We start from the raw sequence: 16,398 nt of genomic DNA, 5'->3' as shown, positions 1-16,398 counted from the left end.
ACCCAAATCCGACCCAAATCGGCCGGGCTTAGACACAAACACAGTAATAAATTCATAATAGTGGAAAGGTAAAGAGTAAATTCAGTTAAAAGAGTTAAATTCTTAGAAAACTATCTACTATAAATAAAAAACCTCAAAAGAAAATTTTCATTTCGTGATAGCAAATAAGGGAAGAATCGCACGTTAAATCACGTGATGGCGAGTGCTGACGTGGAGGCCGTGGATTTCGAGCCGGAGGACGACGACCTCATGGACGAGGACGCCGCCGCTGGTGACGCATCACCTCAAGTCTCCATGCCTAAGCTCAAGTCTGCCATCACTGGCGGCGCTTCCGTTTCTCTTTCTGGCCCTAAGAAGACTAAAGGCCGTGGCTTCCGCCAGGACGACGCCGACCGTCAGTCCCATCTCGCTTCCCGCGACTTTGACTCTCTCGGCTCTGACGGCGGCCCCGGTCCCCAGAGATGTTAGTACCTCGGCTAAACCCTAAATTTTCTTTCTCTGTTTATCTATGCTGTCTCCATTTTTTAGATTTTTTTTTGTAGCCTATAGGATAAAATAATTACTAAATTGATCTAATTTTTTTTTCAATAATTTTAGAATAAATTTGGTTGAAATTAGTTCGGAAATTTGGCAGTTAAAGCATGAATAGGGTTTTGGTTTCATTTCTTTTGTGCAATGGTGAGTGTGTTTACTCTAAGAATTAAGTGTTAGTTTTTCTGAAGTTCTTTAAAAGGTTTCAAGTAAAAGCTATTGATTACTAAATGGTTTAAAAGGCTAAACTTAGTGAAAAGAAATATCTCATTATAAAATAAATACCTTAGTTAGCCTTTGGGAACTTAGATTTCAAAAAGGGTGTAAGTATTTTTTGTTAAAACATATATAAATGTATTGCTCATAATTATTCCCAAATTCATAGATTTGTTTGGATGCCTGTTTGATAGTGAATTTGAAATTAGTGTTTTTGTGACTTTCAAATATATAATCATATTGAATCTCAATTAACTTTTACATAATGAATGGATATCTTTCATTCTTTCTCACAATTTATGTAGAAAATGAAATACCGATCTTCAAATTCATGTTCCCAACATAGCCTTGATCTTTGGTTCGAGGTTTAACATGTTATTTCAAAATTTGACTTCAAATTGAGTTGTCTTGTGGACTGTTGGAACTTGGGACTTCCTATTCTTCTAAACACCGGGTTCCTAAATTCAATTCCTTAAGTTGGATAATTTGGATGATTTCTAAATATGTTATACTTCATAGAAACCCATTATTAAGAGAGCATGCTTTATTGGGATATTGACTGAAGAAGAAAAATATTCAGTTCATTTATGAGACTTGAACAAGTTTGATGGCAGATGCTTCACGAGTTTTTGGTTCACATTATGCACATCCAATGAATTATAAAGTGCAATATCATTAAGTTCAAATGAGTTGTCTTTTGGGCTGTTGGAACTTCTTAACCTTTTAAGTCTCAGATTCGTAAGGTGCAGTATCATTAAATTTGTTAGCTAAATGTGAACACTGATATATATTGTAGGATGACCTGTATAGCAAATATAAGAAAATACATATTGAAGTCTCTCTCTTCCTCTCTAATTCATCTTTCTATTTTCTCTTCCCCTTTTATATCTGCTTCTCCTCTATTATTCTTCTTGGTTTCCCCTCTTTTTATTGTTGTTTCTAGATAGGTTGTGTCAAGTGATTCTCCATTGTTGTGGTTTAAAGCCCTATACTGTTGCTTGAGCACTGAATTACCTGGTGCTCCATGTTTCAACCACCAAATTGAGTGCCTTAGACATTTTATATTGTAATCTTTGAACCTAATTTTCAGCCTATCCAGCTATTTTAGAGGCTTGCAACCTTTCCGTGGACAACCCTTGTTTTGCTACATGTTGTCAAATCAAGACAAGCAATTGCGTCCAGGAATGAAATGAGATTTTCCTTTATGTTTGTAAACTAGTTTCCTCATGTAGTAATCTTTTCTTTATTTATCATTCATCAATGTGCAGCTATTGAAGGATGGATAATTTTGGTCACTGGTGTACATGAGGAAGCACAAGAGGATGATTTGCACAATACATTTGGTGAATTTGGTGAGATCAAGAATTTGCATTTAAATCTTGATCGTCGCACTGGATTTGTCAAGGTAGGCAATATAGTAAAGTGATGTAGCTCTCTTAGTGACCATTGGTTCAGGCAACTATGTGTTTTCTTGCACGTGCATGTGTGTGTGTGTCGGCCATGTATCTGCATGTTTAGCATTTTTCTTTTTGTGTTATCTATGTGCAGTAGAGAATATGGATTGTGTTTAATCATTAGATATTGTGCAGTTTAGCAGTGCTTCTAACCACTATAGATTGTTACCTAATGCTAGTTTGTCGTGTTTCAATACTGTTATATTATAGCATTGATTGAAGATAAGAATCCAAAGGGCAATTCTTTGACTAACTTTTGCCTTCTTTTGCAGTATTTTCTTATTATATTATATTTTTGTTCAAGCAAAACTAACGTGCATGTTTCCACTTAGGGATATGCACTGATTGAATATGAAAAGTTTGAAGAAGCAAAGAATGCCATATCTGCAATGGATGGAGCAGAACTTCTTACGCAGACTATGAATGTTGATTGGGCCTTTAGCAATGGACCCAGTGTTGGAGCCTCTAAGAGAAAAAATATGAGGTTTGCCTCTATTAATATGCTTTTGACTTTTGCTTGATCTGTTAAATATATCATTTATAATTGGTGAAAAGATGATTTATTTATCCAACCAAAGTTAAATCCAGAACATGTTAAGCCTTGAACTGAAGCAATCCAAATTTCAAATGACCTTAGTACAACCTAGACTAGCTCAACGTAGATGCTACGTGCCTGCCAACCTTGCCCAAATCTCGAAACTTAGCCTAAGCATTTTCTTTTCCTTTAAAACTAAATTGATTCGAAAGATAACATGGACAGGGGCGAGGGGAGGGGTGCAGGCAGGGGCCCTGACCCCTAAAATGGGAAAGCTTTGTTTTAGAGCTCCAAAATTTATAAAATTATAATTTAATACATGGTAAAGTTGTAGTCTCCCCAAATTATAAAATTATAAGGCAATACAATGGTGAAATTGCATTTTAGCTCTCTAAAAATATATAACTTAATCCTGGCCTCCCAAAGAAATTCTTGGCTTTGCCCCTGATCATGGATATCAACTTTGTGCAAAAGGTATGTTTGATGGTACTTTTCTTTGCACTGCATTCCGCATTACACAACTTGAACTGATTGAACTCAAGTTAGAGTGAGATGTTATTACTGTTTTGGTGCAAATGCCATAGTTCTTCTGTTTGAAGATAGATACTTTTAGCTGCTGGATGAAACCTGTCGTGCTTAATCTAACAATACTCTTTACCTTGCAGAGCTGGACGGACACATCGCTCTCGGAGTCCTAGGAGAAGATACTAACTTGGAATTCTATTACGAGAATCAATTTGTAACAAGAGATTTTAAGATTTGGTGCTTGAAATTTACTGGAATTATGGAATTTTTCAATTTTTGCTCTGGGGCAACCTCATCCTGTTCTTTTTTTGTTAAATGGTATCCCAAGTGGTGATTATGCTTTAGCCTTCATTTGCAGCTTTTTGCCTAATATTTGTACTCATTTGCTTAACTAACGCTTAGAATATGCTTTGAGCAATGAATATAGGTAAGACATGCTAAACACAAAATATAATATTCGTTAGTTACATGTAGCAAATAAGATTGCTAAAAGCGCAAGAAACGAAGAATTCACATCAAATTAACTTTTTTTTCTTTTAAATTTGTTTTAAGGTTAAATCACTTGGGCTTGAATTAGGTAATTATTTTTACATTAGGGCCTGAACTAAGTAGTTGTTTTTATATTGGAGTTTGATTTTTTTTTGTCTAAATTAGTCCTTTTGCTTGATAATTGTTTTTATGTGGGGTTTAAATTTGGTAATTGTTCTCACATTAGAGATTAATTTAGACAAAAGAAAGTTCAAGCTATAATGTGAAAACAATTGTCAATTTTATAGATTAACTTAGGATAAAAAAAAGTTTAAACTTTTATGTGAAAATAGTTGTCAGGTTTAGGCTTTAGAAATGATTTACCTTATTTCAAATTATTTTTACATTGACATCTCCTATTCTATCTTCTAAAAGTAATTTCTTAATATGGAATGATGGAATATCGATCTTAACTAAATTCACTTTATTTGAGAGACAAGTTCTTGCTAACTAGTCGGCAATCATGTTCCCTTCCCTATGCACAAATTAGAATTTGACAGCCACAAAATGTCTACTTCTCTATCCCCCCTTAATCATCTCCACTTCCATCATACAATCAGCTTCAATAATTATTTTATCACAACCTCTACTATGTGCCATTCCAAGACAATGAAGGATTGCCCATAACTTTGAATTTACAGCCGATCCCCTCCCAATAAACTTTTATTTATTATTATGAAAAACTAACAAAATTTGACAGGCACTAAAAGGAAGATTTATGAAAAAAAGCAAGGGATTTCTTTCCCCAAAGCAAAGATGATCGGACTGTAAGAAAAAGAACAATGGTAACTTGAATTTTACTACAAGTAAAGAACAATGGTAGCTTGAATTTTACTACAATTTTGCCATATATATTTGTTGCTAATAACAGGCAACTCAACATTCTCTACTGCCATTTCTTAGCCCCATTTGCTTTCTCACTTTGCCGTTCATTTTTCTCTATTCTTTTGCTTTTCCACATTGTTTATGCAATAAAAAAAAATGGACGAAGCTAATATAGCTTGGACCCTTGTTAGAGGTCTCATTAAACCCATCAAACGTGAAACTAGTTTCATCATTCTGTACAAGAGAAAGGCTGCGAACCGTGACAGTAAAGTTAGGCAACTGAAATCCAGATGGGCGCAAGTGCAATCTGATGTTACTCTTGCCACAAGAAACGGTCAAGAAATCATACAGGTGGTGAAGGACTGGCAGGACGAAGCTAGACCCATAGCTGAGGAGCCTGAGAAAGCCTTGGGTGAGGAACCTAAGTGTTTCTTTGGTTGGTGTCCGAATTTGAAGTACCGGTACGACGTCAGCAAGAAAGCAGAGGAGGATGGATTGTTCATTGACAAGCTTCTAGATGAAGCAAGTGGATTCAAAGACAAAGTTTCTCACCCTTTTGATCCACAGGTGAGATGGGCGACACCCTCCGAGTGTTACATGGCGTTTGAATCGAGAGAGGCGGTTGTGAACCAGGTTCTGGTGGCACTAAAAGACGCTACTTTGAAGGTCATTGGTGTGTATGGTGTATCTGGCATTGGGAAGACTACACTCATCACACAAGTGGCTAAAATGGTTAAGGCAAACAAGGTGTTTGATTGGGTAGCTCTTTCAAGTGTAACTCAGACACCAAATGTTGAGACCATTCAAGCAGAGATTGCAGACTGTCTTGGTCTCAAATTTGAACAGGAGTCAGTTCCGGGAAGAGCCACCAAGCTAAGTCATAGATTGAGTAAGGAGAAAAATGTTTTGGTAATTTTGGATGACATTCGGACAAGTTTAAAGTTGAATGATGTTGGAATTGTATTTGGAGATCATCAGCATAGAGGGTGTAAGATACTGCTATCATCAAGAGATCCCAATGTCTTTTCTGAAATGAATGTTGACAAATCGTTCAAAGTCGATGTTTTAAAAGGAGAAGAAGCCTGGAATCTGTTCGATACAATGGTCGGTGATAGAGTTAAAGATCCCAGTGAACGGTCCAAAGCTCATGATGTATGTAGGGGATGCCGGGGCTCACCACTTTCCATTGTAACAACTGCAAATGCCTTGAAGAAGAAGGATTTCTCTGAATGGGAATCCGCTTCGAAACAGCTAACGACTCATCCTTCCTCGGCTGTAGAGTTGAGTTTCAATCATTTAGCTAATGATGAACTTAAATCTGCTTTCCAGCTTTGTAGTCTTATGCCATACAAGCCTACCATTTTCGACATGTTGAAATATGGTACGGCTTTCGGTTTGTTTCAAGGAATTACAACAGTGGAAGGAGCGATTCAGAGACTACACAGATTGGTACAAAACCTCAAATCCTCATGTTTACTATTTGATGGTCGAATGGCTGAGGAATTTGCAATGCATGAAGTGATTCGAGAAGTTGCTGCATCAATAGCATCCAGGGACGGAAAAAGGTTCTTGATGAGAAATGAAATTGGACAAAGAGAGTTGCCGAATGCTGGTAGGCTAAGAAACTGCACTGCAATCTCGCTGTTTTACAACGATTTTGTTAGACTTCCTGATCTACTCGAATGTCCACAACTTAAAGTTTTTCAACTTTACGACAACAATCCCGAATTGAGAATCTCCGATCAGTTCTTCTCGAAGATGGAAGCATTGGAAGTCTTAGACGTGAAAGGAATGAAGCATTTGTCATCGTTGCCTTCATCACTCAGTTCATTGGGAGACCTTCAAACATTATGTTTGGAGTCATGCGTTTTGCAGCACATGGCAATGGTTGAAAAGATGAAGAAACTCGAAATCCTTAGCTTCAACAATTCCAACATAGAAGAGTTGCCTAAAGAAATAGGGGAATTGACTCAGCTAAAGGTGTTAAACTTGGATAATTGCTCCAAACTGAGAGCGATTCCCCCTAATGTAATATCAAACCTGTCTCGACTGGAAGAACTACATATCGGTAACAGTTTTGCTCAATGGGAGGATGAACAAACAACACAGCGCCATGCTAGCCTCAGCGAGTTGAATCACTTACCTGATCTAACCAGTTTAAACTTGCATATTCCTGATTATCGTAATATGCCGAAGAGATTCTTCTTCAAGAAGTTGCAAAGATTCAAGATATTGATAGGAAACACATGGGATTGGTCAGACAAGCATGAAGCCTCAAGAATATTGAAGCTCAAGCTCAATGAAAGCATTCATATGAATGATGGGGTTCAAATACTGGTAAAGAGAACTGAAGTTTTGTATCTAGATGAACTGAAGTATGTTGAGGATTTGTTATATGATTTGGATGAGAGTACAACAGGCTTTCCACAGCTGAAGTATCTCCATATCCAAAATGGTCTGGGACTAAAGCATATCGTTAACTTGACTGACAAGGTTACTCTTGATGTTTTTCCTGTCTTGGAGTCATTGTATCTTCATAATTTGATCAACTTGGAGAAGATATGTAATGCTCAGCTTGAAATGCAACCCTTTGCCAAGTTGAGAGTGATAAATGTGGGAAGTTGCGGTCAATTGAAGAATTTGTTTTCATTCTCCATTGCCAGAGGCCTTAAACAACTTCAAGAAGTTCAAGTGGTAGATTGCAAAAACATGGTAGAGATCATTACAGGTGGAAGAGGAAGGGATGTTGGTGACAATGAAACAACAACCACGATTGAGTTTGAGCAGTTGCAATCCTTGACGCTACAACAATTACCGAAGCTTATCAGTTTCAATGCAAGCAGTACTACTGCAACACTCTTCAATAACAAGGTATTTCTCTTGTTTTTTCTACATTTTACAAAATGGTTTGAGAGTAGAATCAAAGATCCTTGCTTGTATCATGCATCATGCTTTCATATCATAGCCTCAGATTCACTGCTTAAATATTTTAGGGGATCTTATCTCTAAATTATCCTTCTTTGTATTTGTCATTTACATTGCATGTTAAATCCAAGATACCTTAGAGGCATGACATTTTTCTTATATGTGTTTTCATCAATATTCAAGGAGCAGTGAATGAAGAAACTCATACACACACATGCATATATAGATATATAGATAGAGATATGGATATGGATATGGATAGTTTTTGTTTTCTTATATACAAAAAGCATAGATATTCTACTCAAGGAAACTATAGAAGGGTTCTTTGTTTTTTCCTTTTTTCAGGTCACATTTCCCAAGTTAAAGAACTTGAAATTGTCCTCAATTAGCACATTACAGATATGGCAAGAGCAGCTTTTATCAGTCCCTAATTGCATTCAAAGTTTAACCAGCATCACTGTGGAGGATTGTGGTAATCTGAAATTTCTACTATCATCCTCTATGGTAGCCAGTTTAGAGCAATTGATCCATCTAGAAATAAGTGAATGCAAGCTAGTCGAGGCAATCATTGAAGAAACAAAAATGGAGGGAAGGATGGAGAAAATATTGTTTCCAAATCTTCATTCCTTAAAGATAAAAGGCCTTCCACAGTTGACTAGATTCTGCTCAGGAAAAGCTGTTCAGTTTCCTTCCTTGAAACAATTGCAGATAGAGCATTGTCCTAAACTAGGGACATTAATCTCCAACTTTGTGAAGAACGAAACTCGACCTCTCTTCGATGAAAATGTGAGTTATTTTATTTGCTTTCCACTACTACTGTTTTCACAAATTCTTATCATTACAATTTATTATGCAGGCAGCATTTCCTAGCTTGGAGAAGATGTTAATCTCCCACTTGAGAAGCTTGAAAATGTTATGGAATGATCAATTACCCAAAAATTCCTTTAGTGAACTGAAAACAATGGAAGTTGAGTACTGTTTACAGCTACAAACCATATTTCCATTTAATATGGTAGAAAAATTTCAAAGGTTGCAGACTCTGGTAATAAATGATTGTGTTTCATTGGAAGAAGTCTTCGATTTCCAAAGGCTCAATATCAAAGAAAACAAGACTGAGGTAGCAATTCCATTGAAGAAACTGTACCTGTTTAACTTACCACAGTTGAAACATGTGTGGAGTAAGGATCCCCAAGAAAGGATCAGTTTCAAGAATCTGACCTCTGTATATGTTTTCGGATCTGAGAGTCTGAAAAGCCTATTTCCGGCCTCGGTTGCAAGAGGCCTCCAGGAACTCGAAAGTCTTGAAATAGACACTTGTGGGGTGGAACAGATTGTTGCAATGGATGTAACTCCTCAACCAGAAACTAGATTCGTGTTCCCTAAACTAGCCTTTCTACAACTTTGGAGACTCGAAAAACTCAGAAGTTTCTATCCGGGAGTTCATTCAACTGAATGGCCGATGTTAAAAAGAATATTGAGCTACCATTATGGTGATATGAAGATGTTCACTTCAGAACTTCTTGGAACTAGGCAGACACGAACTGTTTCTCAGCCGCTCTTCTTGGTTGAAAAGGTAACATATATGCATACATAGCAGAACTTATAGAAGCCTTACATTATTTATATTAATCTTACCTCCCTGTTAGAGTTTATTGATTTGCTTCTTTTCACTGCTTTGCTACAGGTAGTTCAAAACTTGGATGAACTTACATTAGACAGTAGAGACATCTCAATGTTAAGCGACGAAAATGTCTTTCGACCTGACCTATTCAGTAGTATAAAAGTTCTGCAAGTGCATTGTTATCATCAAGAATCAGCTATTTTACCATTTGGATTCATCCAAAACTTCACCAATTTAGACAACCTTTATGTTGGTTGTTGTAAATTCAGAGAGCTCTTCCCATCCGAGAGACTGGTCGGCGATCCGAGAAAACCTCTCGGGACACTATCAGGAATTCGTACCTTGAAGTTGGTACTCCTTTCGAATCTGCGTCATATATGGAACCCAAACTCGAGACCGGACCTAATTCCTTCCTATCTTGAATCTCTGGTAGTTTGGAATTGTAACAGGTTGATCAGTTTGGCACCACCATCTTCATCATTCTCAAATCTCACCACTTTGGATATATGGAAATGTCATGGTGTGAAGCATATAATTTCGTCATCTACTGCCAAAACACTTACAAAACTCACCAAAATGAGTGTAAGAGAATGTGATGAAGTGACTGAAATTGTTGCAAATGATGAAGATGAAACATTGACAGACATTGTTTTCAGTAAACTTGTCTGTTTGGAGCTAAATAAACTGCCCAATGTCCTATATTTTGACTCTGGGAGTTATGCCTTGAAATTCCCATCATTGGAAGTTGTAACACTGAGTCAATGTCCGAGTTTGATTGAATTTCATACGGGAAACGAGTTAAGCACTCCAAAGCTAAACAAGGTTTGGCAGACAGAAGAAATGGATCAAAGTTGTTGGAAAGGTGACCTTAATGCCACTGTCTCCAAGAAAATGGTATGCTTTTTTTTCACCAAATTTTTTTTATCTCCTTCACATGTATGAGATAGTATTTTCTTTATTCTTGCAGTAAAAATATAATTATTGTTACAAATTTAGACCAAAATATAACTAAGATACATGTGTTCATAAGCTACTTAGGTTCTGCTCTAAAAGAAACTCAAATAATATAGTATATTTGATTTGAGTTCGAGCCATAAAACTAATAGAATTCGACTATGCTAATGCTTAATTGGAGTAGATCACGAGCCTAATTATTAGTAAAAAAGTCAAATTCAACATTTAACACTTGTACTATACGAAACATGTGGAATTAGTATCTTTACTCAAATTTAGTATCTGTACTTTTTAAAATTTGAAATTTTAGTCTTGACATTATTTTTGTCGTTTCTTTCCATTTGAAAAGTTTGATGTGACTTTTATATATATATAAATATTGAGGTGAAATTATAAATAATAAAAAAATAATTTGACTTTTAAAAAAAATTGTTAGCACGTGTGCGGCACATGCCAGAAAAACCCAAAAACCCGAACTTTACTAATTTTTGACATGTGGTGCACATGTGCTGGCAATTTTTTTAGAAATTAAAATGTATTTTTATTATGTAATTCCACAAATCACATCAGACTTTTCAAATAGAGAAAAATAGTGCCATGATCAAAATTTTAAATTTCGAAAAGTATAAGTACTAAATTTGAGCAAATTCGAGTAGAGGTACTTATTTCACAAATTTTGCACAGTACAAGTATTAAGTGCAGATTTTGACATTGTTTAATTAGTATTGAAAAATCTCAATTCAAACTTCGATTAGAGATTGGTTAATATATAATCAAGTTTGAAGTTGAGTATCTACATAGGACTTTGATTTTACGAGGTAAACATGTTCAAAAAATAAGTATAATTAAGATATGTGTGCTCACAAGCTATTTAAGTTCGACTAAAAAGAACTTAAATATGATATGTTTAAGTTGAGGTCGAACTATCGAACTAATAGAATTTGACTATGCTTATGCTTGATTAGAGTAAATCACGAACCTAGTCAAGCTTTTTTATTTTTAATCAGTTCTTAAAGGAAATCAAATTTGGTATAGTTGAGTTTATCTCCAGCTATCGAGTTAATGGAATTCAAGTATCTTAATGTTTGACTCAAGTAGTTCATGATCTTAATCAAGCTTTTTTGTTTTTATTTAGTATTAAAAAATTCCATTTCAAACTCAGTTTAGAGCATGGTTATATATAATCAAGTTTGAAGTCGAGTATTTGAATGCAGCTTTATTTTTACTAGGTAGACAAGCTCAATTGAACAAGTTGATTTTGTACCTTGATTCAAGCTTGAACATTAAAAATGAAAATTAATTGATGTCAAATTGAGCTCCGAACTTTGAGTTTCAAGTGGAGCTCGAGCTTCTTTGACCTCTCTTTGTTTACATCCCTATTTTTTTTTATCTATTATAATATTAATATAATTTTGATTTACATTCCCATCTCTTTTTTTTTTATCTTATTTGTAAAGTTTAAAAACTTTATAAAAGCTTTTACTGAAATGATGAAAAATGAGATAATTTCTATAATAACTATAAAAGTGCTTGAATATATCTAATTAAAAATGTAGATTAAGAATTTTAATTTAAAATTGCATTTATGAATGGCAGGTTTTAGGTCCAAGAAGAAGAGACCATGACTATAGGAGGAAGATCGACTTAATGTGAGATTAATATTTGATTTTAATTTATTTCAGGGTGAATTTCTTATTCGAAAAAATATATGTAATTATGTGTAATTCGAATGATTTCAATTATTTTATAAACTTGCCATTCATATATTACTATTATTATTTATTTTATTATTATAATTTTGAATATAATTTCAATTATTGGCTATACTTGATTTTATTAAGTTTTTATGTCCACTTTTTAGTTAATAATAATATGGACATGGCATAGGAAACACAATTAAAATTTAAATAAAAATTAATATCAACATAATATAAAAACATGAACGTGTAAAAAGTGAAATATCATTTTGTAAGAAATTATTAACATTTATTCTATTTATTTGAACTAATTACTTTAAATTTACAATAAAAATAAATAATTTCATTCAATAAAATATATTTTTAAAGATAAAAATCGTTTTGTATCAAACAAATAATAAAAGAATTATAATTTATTAAAAACTATAATACATATCCTACATAAATAAAACTTAAAATATCACAAGGTAAGACAACAAATATGATCGAAACAAGCCTTTTAGGTACATGAGAAAATAAAAAGATGTATCATTGAAAATATTTTTCAAGATTTGTTCCTAACAGATATTATATATGATACGACATGAGATGGTCGGGATCAGGGATGGGCTTGGGTCAGGGGCGTTACTTCTTTCGTGAAAGAGCAGCAGCAATGCCACCAGCAATCAGCCCAGCAGCAGAAACAGCAATGCCAATACCAATCACACCATCTGCATCAAAAACATTCGTATCATTTGTGTTTGATCCGAGATAAAAACAGAACTTGAGCTTAACTTCATTTTCAGATACGATTATTTGAGTTTGAACTTTGAGTTCAAATCAAGATTTCTTTCAATACCTCATTAAAGAAAGAAAATAACTCGATTAGGCTTGTAAGACACTTGAATCAGGTGTTAAGATACTAAATTGGTAAAAGTACCGTGGAAAGACCCCTGTACTAGGAGATACATCTTACCTCCTTTACTACTAAAAAATAGTTAATCATTATACGTTAGATCAAAAAGCAAACTCGTCCTTTCTGTTAAAAATTTCAATCATTTTTACTATTAAAAACTAGCATGACTGATAAAATAACCAAACTGTTATGCACAGGAACCAGTTTTTAACAGTAGAAATAGATGAAAATTTTAACAAAAGTACCAATTAAAGCTTTTAGAATAGGGACTAATTTGTTATTTTTTTAATAGAGGGGGCAAAATGCAATTCAACTCCTAGTACAAGGGTTTTCATGGTACTTCTACTACTCAAACTTGGTTGCCTCAAAACCGAGCTCAAGCTCAGCTCAACAATGACCAAACCGAATTAAAGTTCTTCTGGAACAAATTCAAGTAGCTCAAGAGAATATATGTCTTGTTTTCACCACAAACATAAATGCTGAATTACCTTTTGTAATTCGATCTTCGATTGCCTTCTTCAGAGATTGTGCCTGCCTCCATTCAGGTTCTATCTGCCAAATTCAATGGAAAAACATGTTAATATATGTGGACAAATTGATAACAACTTTCACTTCAAAATCCAAAAAATGTAACTTTGAAGTTCGAACTCTTCATTTTACATTTTAGTTGACCTGCCATGTTCCAGATTTGAAAGGATCTTCCAACTATATAAACAAACTTGAATAAAATCGAACAAAACGGTGTCAAACACATACAGATATCTGACACTTATACTCAAATGCGAGTAACATAGATAATTTGAAAATTTTTCTCTTCAAATACATAATCTTACAAGAAAAACCCAATGATGCAGGGGATGAAGAAAATAAGTTGAAGTAGACCCTGAAATTTTGCACATAATACAAACTACGCATGTTTAATAAATACAAAAATAACACAACGAACACAACATGGCATGTTTAATTCACACGTTCAATGATTTCTCTTACGTATATGCAGGTGAAACATGAAAGAAAAATGCAAAATATGACATGCATATATAGAGGGTAACAATATAAGAAAAGGTAAGGGTAGTAAATATCAACCATTAAACACTGCTCCACAAGCTCTCTGCTCCTCGAATAGTCACCTCTTCGGAAATGCCCAACAGCCAGAAGATAAAGCTTCTCTCGCATTTTCAGTGGATCAGTAGTGCTGGCTATTGAAGCTGCAAACAACAAATCTTTTAATTTAACATATCAGGGAAGGTAAACATTTTCAGCAATAGACCTCAACAACAGCTTGCAACCAAAAAAAGTCTAAAAGGAAGATGAGATGAAAAGAAGATGGAAACTTTATTTGACCTTCGAGCATAGCTATCCCACGTTCTACATCTTCTGTTCGTCGTGAGTGAACAAGAGCCCATGAAAAACGTGTGAGACATTCGTTTTTTGACTCATCAGAACCATTATCAGCCCCAGCAGCCTCCTTTTCACATCCCTGAGAATGATTTTCGAGACAAAAAATTAAAAAGATCAAATCGATATATATAGTCTTTACCAGTGTATACAAAGCCAGGGCATTTACTGTCGGGTCACCAAACTACAAAATGGGGTTTTAAACATAACTCCAAATTGACGAACTTACCACCTAATCATCCATCATGCAGTAGAAAAGATAAAAGCAACTTGATGTGGTGAATATGAATAAACATGCATCAAATCGAGAACGAAATCCCCAACCATGAGTTAGTTCAAGTACCTTAAAACCAACCATTACAAACCTTTTTCATCAGTTCAACCCTTATCGGTACATTTCTCTTTGCTAATAAATATAACAAGTTTTTAAAGCAGACAAAGCAACAACCAAACATTCCGAATTCCAATTCCACATAACACAAAAGTTAAGGCCAAAATGGGGTTCCAATTCCACATAATACAAAGGTTTCAAGACAAAACCAGTAAGATTACAACCAAAAGTTAAGGCCAAAAAGAGGTTCCAATTTCACAATACTACAGCCCACGATAGGAATGGCAGTGGGTAGGATACCCAAATCCGCATCCTTATCTGAATAAGCAATGCAAAGTCAGATAATGGATATTGGCGGTATCTATCCATATCACTCAAATCCACAGCAGATAATAATTTTAAAACCCGAAACCGAATATTATTCGAATCTGCAAAAAATGGATTGGATATCCGAATCTACAATCCAAATTGCCCTAGAGTATTTTCAGTCTCTCCCTCTTTTTCACAATACATACTTGTCTCCAAAAATCTACAAGGATCGGATAACGCAAATGAACGAGATCGGATCGGATAAAGGCGAGCACAATGCATTCACTTTATACAACATAATCAATCAGTGAACCATAAAAGAAACCAGTACATGAAATTGCCTTATGATGCAGAAATTTCAGTAAACCACTAATTAAAAAGAAAAACAAGATAACTCATACTAAGATTGATCTAAAAATTAAACAACAAAGACTACTTACAGGGTTTATTTCCACTAAAATTGCTTCTGTTTATATGAATTTACTCTAAAATTTAACAAAGCTCTTTGAGAAGAAAGACCAAAAATAAATACAAAACCCACAAAACATATCGAAAAGTAAAACAAAAACCATTAGAAATATAGAAAATTAATACAAACCACAAAAAATAAAGAAAAATCCAACAAAAATGAAATAAAGAAAAGGGCAAAAATCAAAGAACTTACTGCAATGATATCAGCATCGCACCAAGGGAGCTGATCTGAACCGGAGAAGAAGTTAGTCACTGAATCGAAGAATTTCCCTACCTTTGCTTCCATTGTTCAGGTAAAAGCTTGGTCTGCTTGTTTTCTTTTCTTAGGGGTCGGCGGTGACTCGTATATAAATACAGCATTCGGTAATGGATTAGTATACTATTTGGTATCTGAGTTTGTTTTTAATGTTCAATTTGATAGTTAAGTTTAACTTAGATTAGATTTGGTATTTGGATTTTTTTCAATTTGATACTTGAGGATTTCATTATCCCATTTAAGTACCTGTATTTGGCTTCGATATTCATTTTAATACCTAAACTTTTTTTTCCAATTAAATAGTTATGGTTTTTTTTTTACTTGAGCATAGTATTAAATGCTTATTAGGTCACATGATGTTTGGTTCAAGTATCAAATTAAATAATAAAGGCAAAATTATGTATCAAAATGGGAAAAAAACATTTAGGTACCAAAATTAAATATTGAAAGTACCAAATGATTTATTAACCATTTGATAAATGTTAGTGGCTTAGCTATAAATTTGGTCCTCGAACTATAACTCTTTTCTCAATTAGGTATTTAAAGTTCCTTTTAAATGATACTGAAAACTATTAGAGGAAATTTAAATATTCTTTTTAATTGGATCGAATTAAATTTTAAAATTTTGAGAAGTTATATAATTTTATTATTTATTTATTAATAATTTCATCAATTTTAAAAGGATTAAACAAGAAAAAATCATTTTTGAAGAATAAAAATATAATTTTATTATATTAATTTAAAATTTCATTATTTGAGAAGGAATTAAATTTAATGTTTTTATTTGGACGTATTAAATTTGCCTATAATTTTTTAAGAAAATGAAACAAAATTAATAGTTTAAATATATTTTTACCAAAAAAAAATTTAAATACTTAATCGAAAAAGTGGTATAGTTTGAAAATTAATTTTGCATTAGACACTACA

General features: G+C 34.0%; 3 protein-coding genes across 4 annotated transcripts; 2 read left to right on the top strand and 1 right to left on the bottom strand.

The window, feature by feature from the left end:
* Positions 1 to 123: 123 nt before the first annotated feature.
* Positions 124 to 3,605, top strand: LOC108450326 (RNA-binding protein Y14-like). Its single transcript, XM_017747889.2, has 4 exons — positions 124 to 463; positions 2,016 to 2,152; positions 2,534 to 2,685; positions 3,402 to 3,605. Exons 1-4 carry the CDS (start codon positions 196 to 198, stop codon positions 3,445 to 3,447), a joined length of 603 nt encoding a protein of 200 aa, XP_017603378.1. The 5' UTR covers positions 124 to 195; the 3' UTR covers positions 3,448 to 3,605.
* A 1,165-nt stretch (positions 3,606 to 4,770) lies between these two features.
* Positions 4,771 to 11,922, top strand: LOC108451223 (disease resistance protein At4g27190-like). The gene is made up of 5 exons (XM_017748941.2): positions 4,771 to 7,485; positions 7,885 to 8,325; positions 8,396 to 9,112; positions 9,224 to 10,054; positions 11,711 to 11,922. Exons 1-5 carry the CDS (start codon positions 4,771 to 4,773, stop codon positions 11,765 to 11,767), a joined length of 4,761 nt encoding a protein of 1,586 aa, XP_017604430.2. The 3' UTR covers positions 11,768 to 11,922.
* A 268-nt stretch (positions 11,923 to 12,190) lies between these two features.
* On the bottom strand, positions 12,191 to 15,606 carry LOC108450472 (mitochondrial fission 1 protein A-like). 2 transcript variants are annotated; one of them, XM_017748113.2, is made up of 5 exons: positions 15,409 to 15,596; positions 14,051 to 14,186; positions 13,793 to 13,914; positions 13,195 to 13,258; positions 12,191 to 12,521 (listed from the first exon to the last, which is right to left on the bottom strand). In XM_017748113.2, the coding sequence occupies exons 1-5, from the start codon at positions 15,499 to 15,501 to the stop codon at positions 12,436 to 12,438; spliced, it is 501 nt and encodes a 166-aa protein (XP_017603602.1). In that variant the 5' UTR covers positions 15,502 to 15,596; the 3' UTR covers positions 12,191 to 12,435. The 2 variants fall into 2 exon arrangements, with proteins under 2 accessions (XP_017603602.1, XP_052879657.1); XM_053023697.1 differs by lacking the exon at positions 12,191 to 12,521 and adding an exon at positions 13,367 to 13,424 and having other exon boundaries at positions 13,215 to 13,258; positions 15,409 to 15,606.
* Positions 15,607 to 16,398: the final 792 nt, after the last annotated feature.

The sequence above is a fragment of the Gossypium arboreum genome, chromosome 13 (assembly GCF_025698485.1).
Source record: "Gossypium arboreum isolate Shixiya-1 chromosome 13, ASM2569848v2, whole genome shotgun sequence".
Taxonomy (NCBI): Eukaryota; Viridiplantae; Streptophyta; class Magnoliopsida; order Malvales; family Malvaceae; genus Gossypium; species Gossypium arboreum.
The sequence above is the reverse complement of the archived record's forward strand: the minus strand, read 5'-3'. Positions and strand labels throughout refer to the sequence as shown.

Coding starts and splice junctions, on each gene's coding strand:
- LOC108450326 (XM_017747889.2), top strand. CDS start 196: ATGGCGAGTGCTGACGTGGAGGCCGTGGATTTCGAGCCGGAGGACGAC. Junction 2,153..2,533: donor GTCGCACTGGATTTGTCAAG/GTAGGCAATATA, acceptor GTTTCCACTTAG/GGATATGCACTGATTGAATA. Junction 2,686..3,401: donor TCTAAGAGAAAAAATATGAG/GTTTGCCTCTAT, acceptor TTTACCTTGCAG/AGCTGGACGGACACATCGCT.
- LOC108451223 (XM_017748941.2), top strand. CDS start 4,771: ATGGACGAAGCTAATATAGCTTGGACCCTTGTTAGAGGTCTCATTAAA. Junction 8,326..8,395: donor GACCTCTCTTCGATGAAAAT/GTGAGTTATTTT, acceptor TTTATTATGCAG/GCAGCATTTCCTAGCTTGGA. Junction 10,055..11,710: donor CCACTGTCTCCAAGAAAATG/GTATGCTTTTTT, acceptor TATGAATGGCAG/GTTTTAGGTCCAAGAAGAAG.
- LOC108450472 (XM_017748113.2), bottom strand. CDS start 15,501: ATGGAAGCAAAGGTAGGGAAATTCTTCGATTCAGTGACTAACTTCTTC. Junction 13,915..14,050: donor TGGGATAGCTATGCTCGAAG/GTCAAATAAAGT, acceptor TGTTGTTTGCAG/CTTCAATAGCCAGCACTACT. Junction 13,259..13,792: donor TTGTGGAGCAGTGTTTAATG/GTTGATATTTAC, acceptor TGAATTTGGCAG/ATAGAACCTGAATGGAGGCA.